This window comes from Aquarana catesbeiana, linkage group LG03 (assembly GCF_042186555.1).
Source record: "Aquarana catesbeiana isolate 2022-GZ linkage group LG03, ASM4218655v1, whole genome shotgun sequence".
In the NCBI taxonomy this organism is placed as follows: domain Eukaryota; kingdom Metazoa; phylum Chordata; class Amphibia; order Anura; family Ranidae; genus Aquarana; species Aquarana catesbeiana.
The window spans coordinates 513,325,087-513,348,632 of NC_133326.1; the positions used below are offsets into that span (position 1 = coordinate 513,325,087).

At 41.7% G+C, this 23,546-nt stretch overlaps 1 protein-coding gene across 2 annotated transcripts in view; it reads right to left on the minus strand.

Annotated features, from left to right (window-relative positions):
• Positions 1 to 1,131: 1,131 nt before the first annotated feature.
• Positions 1,132 to 23,546, minus strand: part of GEMIN5 (gem nuclear organelle associated protein 5) — a 203,428-nt gene continuing 181,013 nt past the window's right edge. For both annotated transcript variants that reach the window (XM_073621159.1, XM_073621158.1), the window contains exons 27-29: positions 21,386 to 21,806; positions 15,180 to 15,270; positions 1,132 to 4,215 (exon numbers count right to left, since the gene is read on the minus strand). In XM_073621159.1, coding sequence (XP_073477260.1) covers positions 4,021 to 4,215; positions 15,180 to 15,270; positions 21,386 to 21,806 — 707 coding nt within the window. In that variant the 3' untranslated portion in view covers positions 1,132 to 4,020. The remainder of the gene's footprint in view (positions 4,216 to 15,179; positions 15,271 to 21,385; positions 21,807 to 23,546) is intronic.

Here is a 23,546-nt window from a genome sequence, read left to right on the forward strand (position 1 = left end):
ACCTTCTGCACTTTGAATGGATGTATAAATAAGACAGCGGATAAACAAGTACAACTTATGCAGGCAGATTAGTTTCATATCTGTGTATCACCTGTCCAGTCCAGTATACCCCAGTCCAGTGGGTATACACTATATTACCAAACATATTGGGATGCCTGCCTTAACACGCACATGAATGTTAATGTCATCCCAGTCTTAGTCCGTAGGGTTCAATATTGAGTTGGCCCACCCTTTGCAGCTATAACAGCTTCAACTCTTCTGGGAAGGCTGTCCACAAGGTTTAGGAGTGTGTCTATGGGAATGTTTGACTATTCTTCCAGAAGCACCTTTGTGAGGTCAGTGACTGATGTGGACGAGAAGTCCTGGCTCGCAGTCTCCGCTCTAATTCATCTCAAAGTGTTCTATCAGGTTGAAGTCAGGACTCTGTGCAGGCCAGTCAAGTTTCTCCACCCCAAACTCGCTCATCTATGTCTTTATGGACATTGCTTTGTGCACTGGTCCAAATCATGTGGTGGAGGGAGGATTATAGTGTGGGGTTGTTTTTCAGAGGTTGGGCTTGGCCCCTTAGTTCCAGCTCACAACTTTGTGGGAACAGTTTGGGGAATGCCCCTTCCTGCTCCAACATGACTGCGCACCAGTACACAAACAAGGTCCTTAAGACAGGGCTGTGCGAGTTTGGGGTAGAGGAACCTGAATGGCCTGCACAGAGTCCTGACCTCAACGTGATAAAACACCCTCGGGATGATTTACAGCGGAGACTGCGAGCCAGGCCTTCTCATCCACATAATTGCCTGACCTCACAAATGCGCTTCTGAAAGAATGGTCAAACAGTCCCATAGACACACTCCTGAATACTGCACAATTAAGATATGTGGCTACCCCTAGCAACCAGCCAAATCATCTTTGACATATCACTTCCCCAAAATAAAATATGGTTGCTAAGGAATACAGTATTTGCAAATTATTACTATCCTGGGCCCTGTGTTGATACACGGGGGCTGACAACCAAACCTGGACAGAACACTAGGAGGGCTCAATTGTATGTCCTTCAAATGTATTTTTTTCTCTCCTAGAAAAGGGAACTCTGAGGACAGCAAATAAGAAATAATAATGTACAAAGTACAAACACACTTATTTTTATAATCTAGTATAATAAAAAAAGAGCAGGTGGATAGAACCTTAGCATTAGCAAATGATAGAAAAACATTACAGTAGACATACACTGTACACATATCCTGGATGAAATGATATTCTGGCAGCTCTAAATTACAATATATACAACTTTCTGTTACAATAAAGTAATGACTGCAATAAAAGAACTCCAGGAAGAACAATTCAGAGTAAGTTTTCTGTTCAAAATGACCATCCCCATGACCTACTGATCCACACCATCAAAGTCCCTCTGAGCCCATTCACCTCTTCTCATTACAATAATGGGCAGAACAAAAACGTACTTTTCAACTTGTTTTTACAAAAAACTTTTGTTTTTTGTATTTAGAATGGTGAAAGGTGGAAACTACTTTAGTTTTTTATTGCTCATACATACAAATTCAATGAGCGTGTCAAATAAACATCCAAGAGTCCAAGGTTTTTAATAACAACATTGATTCATAGCAGGAAAAAATCAACACGTGTTGGCTTTTTTTCAGGTATAGATCAAGTTTATAATTAAAAACCTTGGACTCTTGGAAGTTTATTTGGCGCTCTCATTGGATTATATGTATGTGGATTTAAAACTTTGGGTGCTTTCACTGTTCTTTGGGGGGGGTTCTCATATTACCCATAGTAATAAAGTGCAAAACAGTGTTGCGCTATGAAATTGAAAAATTCATAAATATAATAAATATGTGCAAATTCATGAATCCCAAATAAATAAAAAAAAACACACAATGGTATAAAAAGGCACCAAATGCGAATCCAGAAAAGGATGAATAAAGTCCCTTTAATAGATATCGTTAGGTGTTAATGTGACCTAATTTACATTTTTTGTATATTGGGACTTGTTTTATATTAATTTTTTTCTTTTTTTAATTTTGTAATCCAATAAGGGTACGGTCCCTCTGGTAAGGAACTTTAAACTAGTCAGAATATCACTGTTTTGTTAATGATGATTTTCCGATGTATGCAAATGTCCTCTTTGATATGAGGCCTTATACCAAGGCCTGGTTTACTTGCTCTATGTATTCAGAATGAGGCTTGGCCAATTCAATACCTTTATTACAATGGGATCCAAAATGGGGCTTGGTTTGAGCTACATATATATATATATATATATATATATATATATATATATATATATATATATATATATATTTACACACATATATATATATATATATATATTTACACTTTGTGGACTTTTACAACATCTACTGTGGGGACTTCATTTATTCACCCATTTTTGTTTTCGCATTTGGTGCATTTTTATTTATTTGGGATCTCAATTTATGAATTAGAGGTTTTGCACAAATTTTTTACATTTATGAATTTTGCGATTAGTTATTTATTGCAGTGTGTGTCCCCGTTAGAGAGACTTCACTTCATCCTATTGCCCTGATCACCAATGTAAGTGGGAATGAAAACAAGGCTAAATCAAAAATTATGAGTTGCAACCAGAACAGGAATAGGAGGGAAAATCTTGTTCCCATGATAACTGTCAAGAGATATCCCTAACATTAGAAAGATATCCTCCCACTACCTGGTGAGTCAACAGGACGAGACGTAAATCTCCCTAATGAGACAGAATGAAACCTACCCTACTCTATCCAAAATGAAAACGCTTTGGCTTTAAATACACTTTAATTCTGATTGGCACCCAGAAAACTATTACAGTAGCATGGAATGTACCCACAGTGCAGTTGTGTACATGCTTTCGTGTTGGTGCACTGTGTTAATTCAACACACCCTAATGCACTATATGTAGGCATTTTGTTTACAAAGCCAAGATCAGGGGTGACCAAATTCATGATAATGGGCCTTCTGTGTTCTGTATCAAAAACCAATTCTATCCCTCCTTGAATTATCTACTCTCTGTACTAATCAAATGGCATCTGCAATATGATTGGTTGCTACAGTCATGAAAGATTGTTTTCTTTCAGACATTCGGCATTGGAGGCCCTTCTCGTTCAATCATTTCATAAGGAACCTTTAAAAACTATACAAAATTGAATAAATTCTGTCTTGACAGGCTGTATTCTGATGTCTAAATAACTGGATGTCGATGGATGGTGGGTACATTCAAAGGAAATCTATACAAGAGAAACAGAGGCTGCCATTGTCAACCTCTCCTGATCAAAATGCTAGCTACCTGACTGCTATTCTGACCCTCAGATAAGGACTTCATTTTCACTCATGCTAATCCGCATACCTTTTCCAGGTCATTGAGATAAAGTACTACAGCCAGTAAGAATAACAGTCAGGCAGTCAGAATTTTTATAAGGTCAGCAATTGCCAGCATGCGTTTCTCACATGACAAGTGTAATTTAAATATGCCAAAAAAACTTCACATACCATGTGGGGTTTATGTCCTCACATTACAAAACCAAAGTACAAAAACAAACATGGCTACAAAACAGCAACATAAAGCAATTTCCTTGGCATTATACTGCAGTGCAAACAGCAGAGCTGGCAGATCGCAGGAGCCAGATATCTACAGAAATAAGCTAATGCAAACAGTTCAGCTTTCAAGAATGTGGATCCCATGCACCCATTGGGCATCATTTATCAATGCTTTACCAGGGAAGAATTGACTCAGAGCTTCTGCGTTGCCCATTGCAACTAGATTCTTCCTTTAAATACACTGGGAGAGGGGAAGGGAAAATCTGATTAGTTGCAAAGGACAACCTAGATAGCCTTCTGCTCAGATGTTAAGAGGCCCAGTGCACGTAATATTGTTTCATAATAGCATTTTGCAGCTTCTGGTAGAAATGAAGGCAGCTCTTGGCCAATGGCACTAGTGTGGCGGTTATTGCAGAGCTGGAAGCTGAGGACAGCCCTGATCTAGGCTGTAGGCCTTGGTCTTTATGATGATGATGATGATGATGATGATGATGATGAAGATAGGAATTTGCTGGCTACTTTGTAGTGATCAAGTGACCCTGAGCTGTGTCTCTGTAGGAGTCCCAATGCTTGGGCTTGTAACTCAGAGGTCAGTTTTGAAGAAGGAAAATGAAGTAGCACCAGACAGCTCTCCAGTACATCGGGAAATGGCAAGACCTGTGAGGGAAAAGATGGCAACTATAACACATAATCAATAATGAACCTGAAAATAAGACCAGTTTGTAATGAGGCTTATAGTTCATGCCATGAACAAAAATGTAATAGAATACAGTTTACCAATCTTTAAAATGATTGAAATTTAAAAAACAAATTAGACTTTACAAACATGTTATACTCAACCTGTTCTGTTCAACAGAACTGCACAAAGTGGCTCTGATCGTCCACTTCTGCGGTCCCCTGCCAGGAGCTCTTGGCTCGGCCTCCTCTTGGTCTGTCACCTTTAAAAAACCACTTCCTATGATTGCACACCTGCAGGCTTGATTCCGAGTCACATTGCCTGCGTACATAGACACAGACAGTGCGACTCAGCACCGCCCCCCATCCCTCGTCAAAGGATTTGACTGACAGCTGCTGGAGCCAATGACTCCCGCTGCCTCAGCAAAGTGTGAGAGTAGAGAGAGCTGCTGCAGACAGGCACAGCGCTGGATTGAGTGAGGAAAATTTAAGGAGGGGGTGAGGGGGGTAATACAGGTAGTGTGACATTTTTTTACCTTCGTGCAAAGAACACATGAAGGTAAAAAAATGTTTAGGCTTTAGAACCACTTTAAAGCGGAACTGCAGTGTATCTGAGTGCCACAAACCAAACATGTTAATTCATTTTAAATATTCAAAGCAAACTCACCCATCCATCCATGTCTCCATGTATATATGTATGTATGTATGTAAGTATATATACATATACATACTGTGGATATAAAAAATCTACACAGCCATTAAAATGTCAGGTTTCTGTGATGTAAAAAAATAAGACAAAGAAAAACCATTTCAGAACTTTTTCCACCTTTAAAGGAATTGTAAAGGCAGAAGGTTTTTTATCTTAATGCAACCTTCTGTATGTAGCACCCCCCTACCCGAGCTCTTTCTCTCTTCAGCGATGTCCACGATCCCCTCGAGGGGAGTAATAAATCAAAAAATAAAATAATGTGGTTGCATAAGTGTGTACACCCTCTTAAAACTGGCAATGTAGCTGTGTTCAGAATTAAGCAATCACATTCAAACTCATGTTAAATAGGAGTCAGTACACACCTGCCATCAGTTGACCCCAAATAAAGTTGAGCTGTTCTAGTTGGTCTTTCCTGAAATTTTCTTAGTCGCATCCTACAGCAAAAGCCATGGTCCGCAGAGAGCTTTCAAAGCATCAGAGGGATCTCATTATTAAAAGGTATCAGTCAGGAGAAGGGTACAAAAGAATTTCCAAGGCATTTGATATACCATGGAACACAGCGAAGACAGTCATCAAGTGTAGAAAATACGGCACAGCAGTGACATTACCAAGGACTGGATGTCCCTCCAAAATTGATAAAAAGAGGAGAAGAAAACTGGTCAGGGAGGCTGCCAAGAGGCCTAGAGCAACATTAAAGGAGCTGCAGGAATATCTGGCAAGTACTGGCTGTGTGGTACATGTGACAACAATCTCCCGTATACTATGTCTGGGCTATCAGATAGAGTGGCAAGACGGAAGCCTTTTCTTGCAAAAGAAAAACATCCAAGTCTGGCTAAATTTTGCAAAAACACATCTGAAGTCTCCCAAAAGCACGTGGGAAAACGTGTTATAGTCTGATGAAACCAAGGTTGAACTTTTGGGCCATAATGCCAAAAGATATGTTTGGTGCAAAAACAACACTGCACATCACCAAAAGAAAACCATACCCACAGTGAAGCATGGTGGTGGCAGCATCATGCTTTGGGGCTGTTTTTCTTCAGCTGGAACAGGGGCCTTCGTTAGGGTAGAGGGAATTATGAACCGTTCCAAATACCAGTCAATATTGGCACAAAACCTTCAGGCTTCTGCTATAAAGCTGAACATGAAGAGGGACTTCATCTTTCAGCATGACAACGACCCAAAGCATACATCCAAATGAAGAAAGGAATAACTTTACCAGAAGATTAAAATTTTGGAATGGCCCACACAGAGCCCAGACCTGAATCCCATTGAATATCTGTGGGGTGTTCTGAAGAGGGCTGTGCATAGGAGATGCCCTCACAATCTGACAGATTTGAAGTGTTTTTGCAATGAAGAGTGGGCAAATATCGCCAAGTCAAGTTGTGCCATGCTGATAGATTCCTACCCAAAAAGACTGAGTGCTGTAATAAAATCAAAATGCTTCAACAAAGTATTAGTTTAGGAGTGTGCACACCTATGCAACCATATTATTTTAGTATTTTATTTTTACTTCCCTACACCTAAAAGATTTCAGTTTGTTGTTCAACTGAGTTGTACAGTTTATAGGTCACATGGAAAAAGGTGGAAAAAGTTCTGGAATTATTTATCTGTGCCTCATTTGTGTTCATCACAGAGGTACCAGGGGTGTTTAGACTTTTTATATCCACCGTGTGTGTATATATATATATATATATATATATATATATATATATATATATATATATATATATATATATATATATATATACACACACATACATACACACACACACACACATAGTATCTCACAGAAGTGAGTACACCCCTCACATTTTTGTAAATATTTTATTATATCTTTTCATGTGACAACACTGAAGAAAAGACACTTTGCTACAATGTAAAGTCCCCTCAAAATAACTCAACACACAGCCATTAATGTCTAAACCGCTGGCAACAAAAGTGAGTACACCCCCAAATGAAAATGTCCAAGTTAAGCCCAATTATCCTTTTTCACTTCCCCGGTGTCATGTGACTCATTAGTGTTCCAAGGTCTCAGGTGTGAATGGGGAGCAGGTGTGTTAAATTTGGTGTTATCGCTCTCACTCTCATACTAGTCAGTGGAAGTTCAACATGGCACCTCATGGCAAAGAACTCTCTGAGAATCTGAAAAAAAAAAAGAATCGTTGCTCTACATAAAGATGGCCTAGGCCAGGGGTACAACCTCGGCACTCCAGCTGTTTTGAAACTACAAATCCCATCATGCCTCTAGGAGTCATACCTGTGATTGTCAGGGTCTTGCAACGTCTCATGGGACTTGTAGTTTCACCACAGCTGGTGGGCCGAGGTTGCCTACCCCTGGCCTAGGCTATGAGAAGATTGCCAAGACCCTGAAACTGAGCGGCAGCACATTGGCCAAGAACATACAGCGGTTTAACAGGACAGGTTCCACTCAGAACAGGCCTCGCCATGGTTAACCAAAAAAGTTGAGTGCACATGCTCAGCATCATATCCAGAGGTTCTCTTTGGGAAATAGACGTATGAGTGCTGCCAGCATTGCTGCAGAGGTTGAAGGGGTGGGGGGGGGTCAGCCTGTTAGTGCTCAGACCATACGCCGAACACTGCATCAAATTGGTCTGCATGTGCCCAGTGCTGGCAGCACTCATGCAGCCCCAGACCATGACACTCCCACCACCATGCTTAACTGTAGGCAAGGCGTTCGCTTCTGCATGAGAGCACGGAGGGATGGGGGTGCTTTACATTTTTTTTTCTTATTTATTTTATTTTCCATATTTACACTGTCCCTTTAATCAGTTTTTTTTAATCACTTTTATTCCTATTACAAGGAATTTAAACATCCCTTGTAACAGAAATAAGAATGACCTTTCCTCTTTATGGAGAGGTCTCTCCTTTACCCCTAAAATCCCTTTTTCTTTTTTCAAAATATAAAAAAAAACAAAAAAAATATGTTTACTTCCACCCTGGACTGGAAGTGACGTAATGAGTTGCTCTGGTCCTTGAAGGCCATAGAGGTGTTCAAAGACGATCTGGTACTTTACTGCCTCTGTGACCAGCTGGCCACACCAGTATCTAGCCCTTGGTGCACTAGTCCTCCCAACGGTGATGGGGCACCATTTCTCCTACTGACCCAACGAAGGGGCACCATTCCTCCCACTGACACCAATGAACCGGCACCATTCCTCCCACTGACGCCATTGATGAGGCTCTGTTCCTCCCACTAACACCAACGATGGGGCCCTATTCCTCCCACTGATATCAAAGATGGGGCACTATTCCTCCCTCTAGAATCAATGATGAGACATTATTTACTGACATTGAGGCCGGGGATGTTTCTCCCACTGGCCACATTGGCCCCCCTAAACCCTAAAAGGACACATGAAAAGATATAATAAAAATATTTACAAAAATGTGAGGGGTGTACTCACTTTTGTGAGATACTGTATATAGGTACAATGAGCACCAATAAGTCATATAGCAGTTGAGGTTCAGAAATATATACAGGAAATCAGAATGCAGCCCCAATTCCAAAAAAGTTGGGTCGCTGTTTAAAATCTACATAAAAACATAATGCAATGATTGCAAATCTCATACACCCAAATTTTGTTCACAATAGAAAACGTATCAAATGTTTAAACTCAGAAACAGAAAAGAAAAAAAAATAAGGCCATTTGAAATAGAAATGGATCACATTTGGCACCATTTGGGGGGGGAGCAGGTACCTGGTTTTGCCGCGGTGAACGCAGCCGAACTCAGTGAACTCAGAACTCAGTTTGGCCCCCCCCCCCCTCTTTTCACTGCAGCTGGTAGGGAACCGGTTGTAAAGCCGTAAGGCTACACTGCTGGTTTCCCGTGGTGGAAATGGCTACGGTGAAGACACCGCTGGATTTCTGGACAGGTAAGTATGCTAATATTAAAAAAGTCAGCAGCTACCGTATTTGTAGCTGCTGACTCCAAATGTATTCTGCAGGAGCCTGGACCTCCTCTATTTTTTAAATTGTTTATTTAAACAAATGAAAATATTTGTAACATATTACGCATCAAGGAAAGGAACATAAAGTGTCAAATGATTATCAGACATAACATACACATCATGGTGAGGAAGAAAGAAATTAATTATTGAAACAATTGCAATGTTGAGCTAATTGGCGTTATTTTACTTGTACCGAGGAGTCTGCCCTTTCGACACATTAACTCAGGACTACCTGTGGGTTCTCTATGCTATATTCGGAGGAGTCCCAATTCCCCCATATAGTGTCAAATCTGGAGAGAGAATCATCAATTACAGCTGTAATACATTCCATCCTGGGGATGTCTCTGGTGGCCGACAAAAATTGTGTAAAGGTAGGGGGGGTATTGGCTAGCCAACATTGGGGTATAACCCGTTTAGCTGCTAATAAAATGAAAGGCATCAGTTTCCTGAGGGATTTAGGCGTTTTCGGAAGAGGTAAGCCTAGTAAAAGGTGTATAGGTTGGTGGGGTACAGGGATACCCAGGACCTTCTCCAGAAGGGCATGAATCTGTGACCAGTATGGCATGATAAGAGGACATTCCCAAAATATGTGGTAGTGGGTGCCTAAAGATGAGCCACATCTCCAGCACTGCCCAGAGGTTGTCAGTTTCTATCTGTCTTATTAGAAATTCCGGGGTCCTGTACCAGAACATCAGTATTTTATAGGCTGTTTCCTTCTGTGCCACACATCTAGATACCTTGGATGTACCCTCCCAAATTTCCTTCCATTCATTTAATAAGATAGGTCTGTTTAAGATGTGGGACCATTTCCGCATATAGGAGTGAGTTTGCTCCGTGATGGGGGAAGCAGCATGCAGAATCTTATAAATGGTAGATATTAGGTGAGGTTCGTAAGGACCTCTGGAGCACACCAGTTCAAATTCAGTAGGTATAGTTAGAGTCAGTTGTGGGGCTTTGGTGGAAAAAAAATGTTTAATTTGTAGGAAGGAATAGAAGAGATTTTTTGGGACTTTGTATTTAAATTGTAGATCAGGGAAGGTGAAGAGTTTACGTGTCACTGGGTGAACCAGGTGACGTAGCTGAAATATACCGGCTTTTGTCCATGGCAACATGGCGTCATAGGAAAGGCTGTCGGGGATCTCCGGATTAAAGATAGTATTTATTAAAGGAGAGCATGGGGATGAAAGCGCGTATTTACTAGAACAACTTTTCCAGATTGAAAGTGTAAATAACATCGGATTCCAACTGACTCTACGCAATTGAGAGGTAAATTTGTCCGAGGATGGCCATAGCATGCAACATGGGTGTGCGGGTACTGTAATGCTCATTTCTATTTCAGACCATGTATTAGTGGTGCATCTAGACGTCCAAGAGGCTATGGCTCTCAGATGTGTAGCATAGTAATACTTTTATATTTACTTTAATTATATCGGGTGTCCCCAAACCTCCTCCAACTCAAGTTGCAAGAAGTACTGAACTGGCTCTCCTATGGGACTTGTTATTCCATATAAAGTTCAGGAAATTTCTTTGGAATAGCTTTAATTGGGACATTGGGATAATTACTGGGAGGGTCTCAAAGAGATAGAGGAGCTTAGGGAGCACTGACATTTTGAGGACATTTATCCTTCCAAGGAGGGATAGGGGAAGCTTTGTCCATTTCTTCAATAATTTGTTAATCTCTATAAACATAGGGGGAAAATTGGCCTGAAAGAGGTAGAAGCCTGGACCTCCTCTTTACGCTAAATGACAAGAGGTCAGTAACATGATTGGGTATAAAAAGAGAGCGTCAAAGTGTCTCAGTAGTAAAGATGGGCAGAGGTTTACCAATGTGTGAAAAGCTGCATCTAAAAATTGTCAAACAATTTCAGAATATTGTTCCTCAGCATAAAATTGCAAAGACTTTAAACATATCATCATCTACAGTACATATCATTAAAAGGTTCTAAGAATCCTCGTCTAGAAACCTCTGTGTGTGCAAGGGACAAGGCCAAACCGAAACATTGAATGCCCGTGATCTTCAGGCTCTCAGACAGCACTGAATTAAAAAAAAAAAAGAAAAAAAAAAAAAAAAAGACATGATTCTGCGATAGACATCACTGCATGCGCTCATGAATATTTCCAAAAATCACCTTCTGTGAACACAGTTCGCTGTGCCATCAAAAAATGCAAATGAAAACTCTATCATGCACAAAAGAAGCCATATCTGAACCGGCGTCTTCCCTGGGCCAAAGCTCATTTAAAATGATCTGTTGCAAAGTGGAAATGTGTTCTGTGGTCAGACCAATTGAAATTAGACATTCTTTTTGGCAACCATGGGCACCATGTTCTTCGGACTTAAGAGGAGAGGGACCTTCCAGCTTCTTATCAGCGATCAGATCAAAAGCCTTCATCTCTGATATTATGGGGGTGCATTAGTGCATATGGAATGGGCAGCTTGCACATCTGATAGGCACCATCAATGCTGAAAGATTTATCCAGGTTTTAAAGCAGCCTATGCTCCTCCCAAGATGACTTCTTTTTTCAGAGAAAGCCTTGTACTGCATACTGCATCTATGACAACAGCATGACTTCATAGTAGAAGTGTCCGGGTGCTTAACTGGCCTGCCTGCAGTCTAAACCTTTCACCAACTGAAAATATTTGACATGTCTTGAACTGAAAAATAAGACAAAGAATACTCAGGACTGTTGAGCAGTTAAGTCCCATACACACTATTAGATTTTTGTCTTCAGAGTTACCAAAACCATATAATAGGAGGTCAAACCTTAACCGCTAAGCCACCGCCCACCGTCATATGACGGCTGGACGAGGCTTCTATTGTTCTGGGAGGACGTCATATGACGTCCTCGCCTTCCGAGCCACTAGGGGGCGCGCGCGCGCCGCCGGCGGCGCGCGCGCGTGCCCGCTGCGTCGCTCGGGACCCGGTGCGCGTGCCCGGCGGCCGCGATGTCCGCCGGGCACCCGCGATTGCCGGGTAACAGAGCAGGAGCGTGGATCTGTGCATGTAAACACAGATCCACGTCCTGTCAGAGAGGAGAGGAGACCGATGGCGTGTCCCTTGTACATAGGGACAGCGATCGGTCACCTCCCCCAGTCAGTCCCCTCCCCCCACAGTTAGAATCACCTCCTTAGGTAATACATTAACCCCTCGAGCGCCCCCTAGTGTTAACCCCTTCCCTGCCAGTCACATTTACACAGTAATCAATGCAATTTTATAGCATTGATCGCTGTATAAATGTGAATGGTCCCAAAAATGTGTCAAAAGTGTCCAATATGTCCGCCGCAATATCGCAGTCACAATAAAAATTGCAGATCGCCGCCATTACTAGTAAAAAATAAATAAATAATAAAAATGCTATAAATCTATCCCCTATTTTGTAGACGCTATAACTTTTGCGCAAACCAATCAATATACGCTTAGCGCAATTTTTTTTTACCAAAAATATGTAGAAGAATACGTATCGGCCTAAACTGAGGAAAAAATTTGTTAAAAAAAAAAAAAAAATTGGATATTTATTATAGCAAAAAGTAAAAAATATTGTGTTTTTTCAAAATTGTCCCTCTTCTTTTGTTTATAGCGCAATAAATAAAAACCGCAGAGGTGATCAAATACCACCAAAAGAAAGCTCTATTTGTGGGGAAAAAATGATAAAAATTTCATTAGGGTACAGTGTAACATGACCGCGCAATTGTCATTCAAAGTGCGACAGCGCTGAAAACTGAAAAATGGCTTGGGCAGGAAGGGGGTGTAAGTGCCCTGTATTGAGGTGGTTAAGAGTTTCAATTTGTATGCAATCAGGCAGGCCCTTGCACTACATGGTTTTGGTAAATCTGAAGACAAAAATCTGCAGAAAATCTAATAGTGTGTACGAGGCCTTAGGCTGGTTTCACACGGACATTCCGTTTTTTTTGTTCAGTTCAGTTACTATTTTTTTTTTTTGTAAAAACGGATACAGATGTAAATTTTTACATCCATTTTCATATCCGCTGACATCCGTTTTTTTACAAAAAAAAAAAGTGACTGAACTTTAAACACTATATATAGCTGGTTGCTAAGGAGGGGGCCGGAAAGCTGGCCGCCGCGTCCCTAACAGCTGAATGTAAAAGTAAAAAAAATTGCAGAAAAAAACAAAACAAAAAAACACAGCGTGGGGTCCCCCCCCCAGGTCCATATCAGGCCCTTTTGGGTCTGGTATGGATTCAGACGGGAACCTTCCCGGCCACCCTCCTTAGCAAATTAGCTATATACAGTGTGTTCAATGAGGGGAAAAAGAAAAAGGTTTAAAAACTGATGTCAGCGGATCAGATTTAAGTGGATCGTCTGTTCAGATTTTTTTTCCATCATTCCGCTAACATCCACTATCCCATAGAGATACATGTATGTGCGTTTTTCATCCGTCAACGGATGAAAAGGGGACATACGGAACGCGGTGTGAAAGCAGCCTTAGAAGATTGGAACAACATTCCTCTTCCAATACTCCAGCAACTAATCTCTTCAATTGCCAGTAGTTTACAGTGTATTGTGACAGCGGAACTATACTCACCTCGGATCCAGCAATGCCGCATCCCGGAGTTCCCTGCCAACCGCTGACAGCTTCTGGTGGCTGGCTTCTGGGTCTCGATCGTCGTCTGCTTTCATTAGCCGAGCGGGGGTGACATCAATCACCGGCATGTGGGGGAGCAGTCAGCTTTGGCATTTTGGAATATCTTCAGTGAGAACAGGGGTGGACTGGCAGGTAAATAACTTTTTTTTTAGCTAAAGTTCCACTTTAAAAGAAGGGATGCTACACTGTGGCAAATATGGCCTTGTCCCAACTTTGAGACGTGTTGCTGTCATCAACTTCAAAATGAAGTTATTTGTTTTCTTAAGATGGTACATTTTCTCAGTTTAACCCCTTTGCGCCTAAGGGTAAAACAAATCCAAATGCCCAATTTCTACATGTGTTAGTAAAACCGTACATATCTTCACAACTACTTTGTGCATCCAGGTGGATTATACCTCGTTTTTTTTTGGGCTTTCATTTGGTGGTAAATGGTAATGGATATCTCCTGATTTTTTTTTTTTTTATTATCAAAAGAAAAACTGGCCCAAAATAGTAATTTTTTTTTTTAATTGAACTGTATATTTCTTGCTACTACCATAACCTACCACCAAAAAACAACCCAAAATAAATTCTCTTGCTCCCAACAATTGCAGCAATATCTCATATGTGTATGTTCCCATAGTACAGCCCAGAAACAAATAGTGCGCATTTTGCTTTATTTTTGAATCCTACCTAAAATACACTGGACACTAATTAAAATAAATAAATCTTGTCCAAGAAAATACACACCCTGGCCTTTGACCTTGACCCAAACACTAACCCTGGCACTGACCTAGATCAAACCTTGATCTAGGTATTTTTTTTATTATAATTTTTTTTTCTTCACACTTTTTTTTCTTCTCTCTCTGCAATTACAGAGAATAATACAATGTATCTAGCGCGTCCATTCACAAAGACAGAAGACACGGGGGCGGACTTCACAGTGGTCGATCACTGTGATAGCCAACCAGAGGCTATCACAGGGATCGGGTGATCTGGAATCGGCCGGTCCCGTTCCCTACGTTTAGAACAGGCTCTCAGTAAAACCCCCCGTCTCTGTGCTGGGAGCGCATCGTGCGGCGCGCTCCCAGCACAAAGGGAGATACGCAAATATGCAGCCCCTTGGAAAAAAGCGTGAAGGGGTTAAACATTTTATGTTTTCTATTGTGAATAAAATATTGGTTTTTTGAGATTTACAAATCACTGCTTTCTGTTTTTATGTAGATTTTACACAGCGTCCCAACTTTTTTGGAATTGGGGTTGTAAACTAGTTAGGCTAAAATTGTTTTTTCAGTAGGGGGCATGAGGTCCATCACCTTAGGACAATAGCAACAAACAACTCACCGTGTGGGGTAGGTTACTGGAATGGCATCCAGGGGGCGTACCTTTAAAAGCTTTGGCAGCGTCCAGTCACCTGAAGGTACGAGCTTATAAACCAGAGTCTACAAATACTCAGCCTGTGTCCTGTACTGTATGATTAAGATATTAAACTAATGAAGCCACTTCATCTAAGGACTGGTAAGTAGTAATATATATACACAGTATTACATTTTTGTTCTTGGGTTTAGATACACTGTAATTTTGTAACAGAGTCCCATTAAACTGTTCATTCATTAGTTTGAACTTTAAACATGCATATCTCCTTTTTTTGTGCTACCGTTAACGTTTGTGTTGCAGCACAGATCTCACCTTTAAATACTCTGGATATTCCGCTAACTTATGGTTTGCAGAGGAAAGTTTCTTCATCAGTTCAGCCAGGGAGACAGGACTTGGGGCAGAGCTGGAGAAACAGACAGTGATCAGTGAAAGCAATGACTATCAATCACTTGACTCAGAACAATCAACCCTTAAGGTTACAAAAAGGATCAAAAAGGAGATACTGTAGATATACAGTCATGGCCAAAAATATTGGGACCCCTGCATTTCTGTCAGATAATGTACCACTTCACTCACAAAAGTGCTGCAATTATAAATGTTTAGGCTCTGTTCACATCTTGGCGTTGCGAATCGCATACTTGCTGTGATTCTGCCCGCAATTTGAAATCGCGGGACACCCGTGTGATCCCAGTCACTTCCAATGGCACCCCAAACGCGGAACGATTTTGCTGCAATTTGCCAGGTGTCAATCGCAGTGAAATTGCACAAACAGAATCGCGGGATGCCTGTCGCCCAAAATAAGTTCTTGTACACAAGCGTCCCGTGATTTGCCGCCATTTTGAATCATGGGCAGAATCGCGGTGATTTCGGAAAGCCAAGATGTGAACGGGGAGCCTTAGGCATTTGCATGTTTATTTCTTTTGTTTATATCGGTATGACACAAAAAAAGTGAAGAAACAAAAAGCCAAATCTGACACATTCCACACAAAACTCCAAAAAATGGACCGGACAAAAATGGTCACCTTCTCAAAATTCTAAGAAATATTTATATATTTATTGGCGTTTTATTTTGTATATTTTTTTATTTATAGCGTGTGCGTGTTATACGCCAATACTTCATTTTTAAATGCCTCGGAGGCGACAGGGAGCGGGGTGAGACAAGCGCCGTCAGATTACATACAGTGAGAATCTCCTGTTTACTTGGCGGCCTCTGTAATAGGAAGTCTCGTCTCCTGGGCTGCCATTGGACCACTGTTCTGTCTATCATAGGAGATTCTCACTGTATGTAATCTGTCGGAGCGCGTCCCACCCCCCTCCCTGTGCCCTCTAGGCTGCAGATGGGCATAGATCAGGTTGCACTGATGGCAATGGTGCGGCTGCTGCATTGAAGGCAACGGTGAGGCTGCTGCATTGAAGGCAACGGTGAGGCTGCTGCATTGAAGGCAACGGTGAGGGTGCCGCATTGAAACAACGGTGAAGGTGCTGCATTGAAACAACGGTGAGGGTGCTGCATTGAAGGCAACGGTGAGGGTGCCGCATTGAAGGCAACGGTGAGGGTGCCGCATTGAAGGCAACGGTGAGGGTGCCGCATTGAAGGCAACGGTGAGGCCGCCGCATTGAAGGCAACGGTGAGGCCGCCGCATTGAAGGCAACGGTGAGGCCGCCGCATTGAAGGCAACGGTGAGGCCGCCGCATTGAAGGCAACGGTGAGGCCGCCGCATTGAAGGCAACGGTGAGGCCGCCGCATTGAAGGCAACGGTGAGGCCGCCGCATTGAAGGCAACGGTGAGGCCGCCGCATTGAAGGCAACGGTGAGGCCGCCGCATTGAAGGCAACGGTGAGGCCGCCGCATTGAAGGCAACGGTGAGGCCGCCGCATTGAAGGCAACGGTGAGGCCGCCGCATTGAAGGCAACGGTGAGGCCGCCGCATTGAAGGCAACGGTGAGGCCGCCGCATTGAAGGCAATAGTCAGGCTGCTGCATTGAAGACAATAGTGAGGCTGCATTGAGGCTGCAGATGGGCAATGATCAGGCTGCATTGAGGCAATGGTGATCAGGCTGCATTGAGGCAATGGTGATCAGGCTGTAGATGGGCATTGACCCTTATTTTGCTTCAAAGTTCCTTATTTAAAATGTAAGTTTTTTCCTGAAACTTCCCTCTTAAAATGAATGTGCGTGTTATACACTGATAAATATAGTAATTGCATTCCAAGTTTGTGATGTTCCTGTAATTTGTAATTAAACTCACCTATATCAATTAACAGGTGCTGACAATCGACAACATTGTCAAACGTTTAACCCTAGGCACTGTAGCTAATCTCTCTGGACGTGGACGAAAGAGAAACATTGGAAAGATTGCAATGAAGGATTGTTTGAATGGACATAAAGACCCTTGATCAACTTCCAGACAAATTCAAGCTGACCTTCAGGCACAGGGTAGAACTGTGTCAGCTCGCACTATACATCGCCATCTGACAGAAAAGGGATGCTATGGTGGGAGGACCCCCACTACTGACACAGAAACATAAAAAAGCCAGATTGGAGTCTGCCAAAACTTTCCTGAGGAAGCCAAAATCCTTTTGGGAGAATGTGCTATGGACAGACGAAACAAGATTATAGCTTTTTGATAAAGCCAATCATGCTACTGTTCTTAGAAAAAGATATGAGGCCTTTAAAGAAAAGAATAAAGTCCCTACAGTCAAACATGGTGGAGGTTTATGTTTTGGGGTTCTTTTGCTGCTTCAGGCACTGGGTTGTCTTGACCATGTGCATGGCATTATGAAATCCGAAAAATACCAAAGAATTCTGAGGTTCAATGTAGGGTCCAGTGTCAGAAAGTTGGGTCTCCGTAAGAGGTCATGGGTCTTACAGCAAAGCACACGTCATAAAGCAACCAGAAATGGTTTAAGACAAAGCGCTGGAGAGTACTGAACTGGCCAGCAATGAGTCCAGATCTAAATGCCATAGAGCACTTGTGGAGAGATCTCACAAAAGCAGTTGGGTAAAGGAAATCTTCCAATGTGAGAGACCTGGAGCAGTTGGTGAAAGAAGAGTGAGCAAAAATTCCTGTAGACAGATGTAAGAAACTCAGGAAGCGATTGATTTCAGTTATTTATTATTATTAGTGTGCTACCAAATATTACATTGAGGGTGCCAATAAATTTTGATCTGTCCATTTTTGGAGTTATGCGTTGAATGTGTCAGATTTGGCTTTTGTGTCATTCCAATACAAACAAAAGAAATAAACATGAGAATGCATAAACATTTGTAATGGCAACAGTTTTCTGGGCAAAGTGGTGCATTATCTGACAAATTGCAGGAGTGCCAATATTTTTGGCCAGGACTATATATAATTTTTTATTTATTTATTTGTTGTTATCTGTGTCCCATTGGGAAGATTTCTTGAAACCTCCTGCCCAGTGCCACAACAGAAATAAGAAAATCTTTTCCAAGTGCGGCCAAATCCCTTCTTAGCAGTTGTCATTAGAACACTTGACCAATTTCTCCTCACTTCATGTATCAGTGGCAACAGTAAAGTTTGGATTTCTCATCGCTTTCTGTCTAGGAGACAATGGTCACCAGGGCAAACTGGGTGGTGTGAATTTCCCTAGCATGGATACAGACAGCAGTAAAAACTTGACAGGGGCTCTAACCCTTCCCAGCTTACTCAAAACAAAAAGCCAGAGATGCACTTTGAGGATAGTGGGTGTGGAGACATGCAAATCATTTGTTTGTCCCTCTCTGCCCAGCTTGGCATCTACTGTATAATTGCTAGTTTACACCACAGACATGACATTATAAAGGAACAAGTTACCAATTTTACATAGAACTTTCTTTTGACAATGGCTTCTATGCAGAAGGGTTTGGAAAACAAAAAGACATCACCACCATTATGTTTATAAAAGGATAAAAATGAACAAAATTGAAAGCAAGAAAATACTTCAATATTACCAGGAGCTCTGTGTGCTTTGCTGGTCAGAGGTAGAAAAGAAAATTCTGCTTGCGTATAGATCATAATCAAGGTAGAATTCTTTTCTTTTTGGGTTTGTGACCGACATAAATTTACTAAAACTGAAGCGTGCAAAATCTAGTGCAGCTCTGCATAGAAACCAATCAGTTTCCAGGTTTCATGGTCGAAGCTTAATTGAACAAGCTGAAGTTGAAGTGCAAAAAATGTTCTTCAAAGCTTAAACACTAAACATAAAATCACTGTACATCAATCCCTACTTCCAAAGGAGAATATAATCGTATATCCCTCCTAAAGTTATACAGACACACAATCACACACAGTTGGCCCAGCTCTGAATGAAAGGCAATAAATTAATCAATGAGAAATTTCACATGAACATGGGGAAAACAGAGTTGCTAGTGGCACTGTAGTATATACCTTATATTTTATGTGCAGAAGTTGCCATATTTGCATAGCCCCAGAAAAATGCATAATGAGAAATTGCTTTTATCCTTTTAAAGACTTCACTATGTATGCGTAAAGGAGGGAGAGCATGTTCATTAAATATCACATGACCAGAGCAGCGGGAACTTTAACTTCTCTTAAAATTGGTATAGAGCTTTACAGCATTGCACTTTAGGCTGCATTCACACCTGAGCATTTTCAGCTCGTAAAACGCAAGAAAAAACGCCTGAAAAACACCCAACAAGCAAAATCCCTTTAATTTAAATGGCCCCTGTTCACATCATTTGTATCCTGAAGCAAAATGCCCGAAGCTTAAAAAAGTACATGAGCTTCTTTTTGGGCAGATTATCTCTAGTAGTAGACTATCTCTAGTAGTAGTCAGTTGCAATGAACTAGACTTTTCTATATTTTGAAGACATTTCATAGCTCATCCACACCCTCGTCAGGTCTAATGAGTGTCAGGAAAATACCTCAGCATTTGTATCTACATAGATCACATCGACATCTTGATCAATCACCATGAAACGGCAGATGTTATTGTCCAAGGACAGAATGGGAGATATGAAAATTGTGGAACCACTCTGTTCTAGTTACATAACCTTACCCTTGGTGTAGGAAGGCTTCAAAATTGTTAATCCTTCGATTTTCATAGCATTATATGTGAAACACAGACAGTATTGAAGGCACTTCTGTTTAAGAACTGTTCCAGTGTGATGTAGATGGGCCTCTTTCATGCCTCTTGTGAACCAGCTGTCCATTCTGTCCAAAATGTACACCTCACTGTCCATGAAGGAAAGCAATTTTCCCTTAACATGTAGGAAAACTGCTGACTCCTGATCTGTAGAATTTGAACTCTTACGTTAAGCCACTAGTTTGCTGAGAAGTTGCTTCGTATTAAAAAAACATTTACAATTTCAGCCATGTAAATAGAATTATTAGGCACCTTTTACACTGACAAACCAATCAAGACCGCCTGTCATTTTTTCAGGTGGACCATCCATTGCTCTCTATGGAGCGGCGGATATCAGACATCCCCCAGAATCCGACCCGTTAAAAACAGACAGATCTGTTCCCCACCTGTCCAGTGGATCGGATCAGATGACAGTCTGATGGAAACAGACAGGCGGTCCGTTTCCATCTGACCGCCCCAGCGGGCTGTCTGTGTCCACTCTGCATAGCGAGCACGGACCGGTCATCTGCCTGCTCAGCTGACAGATCCCCTGCTGAACAGGCGGATCTGCTTGACGGAGTCCACCCCGTCTGAAAGGGGCCTAAAACTTATGAAGCCTTCCTGACATGAGATTATTTAACTACAACAGGGTGGTTCCGCAATCGTTACACATCCCATACTGTTCTTTGACAATAGCATCTGACTTTCCATAGTAATTAGATCAAGGGGTTTATGCTACCAGTGTGGATAAAAAGCAGGGGTATTTTACTGAAATAGATTAAGCCCTGCGCATCACATTCCTGTGCAAATACATGCGATACTGTGTGGTGTGATTTGAATCTATTAATTTTGAATAGCTCAAATCGCACCACATCTGCATGAAAAAAAAGGTGCGGGCAGCTTCATTTTTGTTTGCAGTAAAACCCGGATCCCATGCGATCCGGTTCAGGCAAACACACCGCATTTTGCCACCTGCTTTTGGGGTGTCGTTAACTTTTAATTGACAACTGCAGCAGATCGCATGAACACAGTGCGATTACTATGCAGTGCAAGAAACGCACAGGAATTGAGTTTCCCCACACCACATCAGTGTGAACCAGGGGTAAAACTGAAGAGGCTTGGAGAAGCTATGAAGAGTCTTTAAATTTAAAAGAACAAGTCCAGTTTGATGTGACTATCTACTAGTTAAGGGGTCTTCAAACTATGGCCCTCCAGTTGTTCACAAGCTACAATTCTGATCATGCCAAGTCATGTTTGCGAATGTCAGGGTTTTACAATACCCCATGGGATGTGTAGTTCCGAACAGCTGGAGGGCAGTAGTTTGAAGATCCCTGTACTAGTGGATATACCATGACCTGGGTAGATGAGAACCTTCATAGACGCTACAAGACTGTGCTTTTTGATTTTCTCAATAATAAAAAAATGCTTCTACTCACATTTGGCTCCTGCTGTCAGGGCATTCCTCTGGAGATGGGACTGAGCATGTGTCAGGGTCTTGTTCTAACTCAAGAGAGTTATTTTGGATCTGCTGGCTCCTCTGATGCTGCTGTATCATCTCTCGCAGAGCCTTTTGAACATCTGCAATTTCTCGCTGTGCGTTCTGGAAGCCAGCATGCAGTTCTGAAAATAGCACCCCAAAATCAGACATTTTTTCAGGAATGTCTTCTACTGCTCCTGAGATGTCCTCCTCTATTCCAGCACAGGTCTCCATCTTGATCTCCTGCGATTTGCAGCCTGGGTTCCAGCTCCACCATAACTCATACAGCTTCATATAAGCCAAGTACGCCTGGAGACTGTCAAAAGCAGCAGAACTGTGTTTATTGTCTGGATTGAGGTTACTCCTTAGCTCCTCACATCCTGAAAAAGAAAAAAAAAAAAAGAAAATGCATATTCCTGGTGTTAGAACTGGCATTGAGAAAGTCTAAAAGAGAAAGCTGCACAAAATGCTAAAATAAGTACCGTTTATGACCCAGGTTTTCCTTGTAGGGCTTTAAGGCAACTAGATGGAAGAGTCTTACGAAATCTAGTGAACTTTCTTTGACTCCTGTATATGTCCAACCCTACCTGCTCTGTTGCAAACTGCCATTGTTATTTTTTTTCCGGTGATATAAAGAGGACTTGAAGTACAATACCAGAATGTATCATGTAGTGATCAGCTTAGTTGTACTGTGTAAATTCACCTAAAATGTTTCAAAGCCTCCAACTCCCAGTAGGAAGCCATTTAGTAAGTGCCACATTTTAACATAGCCATGTAGTAATCCTGAGAAAACCTTGGCCCTGCCTAAGTGTCCATAGTTTTAAGCCCATCCTTCTGAAGACTGTTCTAGCACAGACGGCAAATACTATTCCTCTTCCTTAGGAGCCGGTTCAACTTGAATCGCACTGTGCAGCCCATTCATATCAGAGGGTTCAAATCGCACAAAAAGTCGTGCATTCCCAATGCCTTTTGAACACAATGCCGAAAAAAATACACGGAAGCCGGGTTTCCTGCCCCTCGTTCTGGTGTGAACCAGCCCTTAAGCTAAAATTTAGGGATTTACATGTTTTTTAAATCTGCACCAGGCACAGTACTTACAGTGCCTTGCAAAAGTATTCACCCCCTTGGCTTTTTACCTATTTTGCTACATTACAGCCTTTAGTTCAATGTTTTTTTAATCTAAATTATGTGTGATTAATCAGAACACAATAGTCTAAGTTGGTGAAGTAAAATTAGAAAAATATACACATAAAACTATTTTTCAGAAATAAAAAAAATGATAATTGGCATGTGCGTATGTATTCACTCCCTTTGTTATGAAGCCCATAAAAATCTCTGGTGCAACCAATTAATAAAACAATATTAATCTCCTGCGCTTGGGTGCTTAGTCCATGAATAGGAGGTACGACCAACCCTTTAAATTAAACAGTGCCTCTCTTTTTTTGCAACCAATTAATTACCTTCAGAAGTCACATAATTAGTGGAATGATGTCCACCTGTGTGCAATCTAAGTGTCACATGATCTGTCATTACATATACACACCTTTTTGAAAGGCCCCAGAAGCTGCAACACCTAAGCAAGAGGCACCACTAACCAAACACTGCCATGAAGACCAAGGAACTCTCCAAACAAGTAAGGAAATACAAGTCAGGGTTAGGTTTAAAAAAAAAAAAATCCAAATCTTTGATGATCCCTAGGAGCGCCATCAAATCTATCAAAACCAAATGGAAAGAACATGGCACAACAGCAAACCTGCCAAGAGACGGCCGCACACCAAAACTCACGGACCGGGCAAGGAGGGCATTAATCAGAGAGGCAGCACAGAGACCTAAGTTAACCCTGGAGGAGCTGCAGAGTTCCACAGCAGAGACTGGAGTGTCTGTACATAGGACGACAATAAGCCGTACGTTCCATAGAGTTGGGCTTTATGGCAGAGTGGCCAGAAGAAAGCCATTACTTTCAGCAAAACACAAAATGGCACGTTTTGAGTTTGCGAAAAGGCATGTGGGAGACTACCAAAACGTATGGAGGAAGGTGGTCTGGTCTGATGAGACTAAAATTTAACTTTTTGGCCATCAAAGAAAACGCTATGTCTGGCACAAACCCAACACATCACATC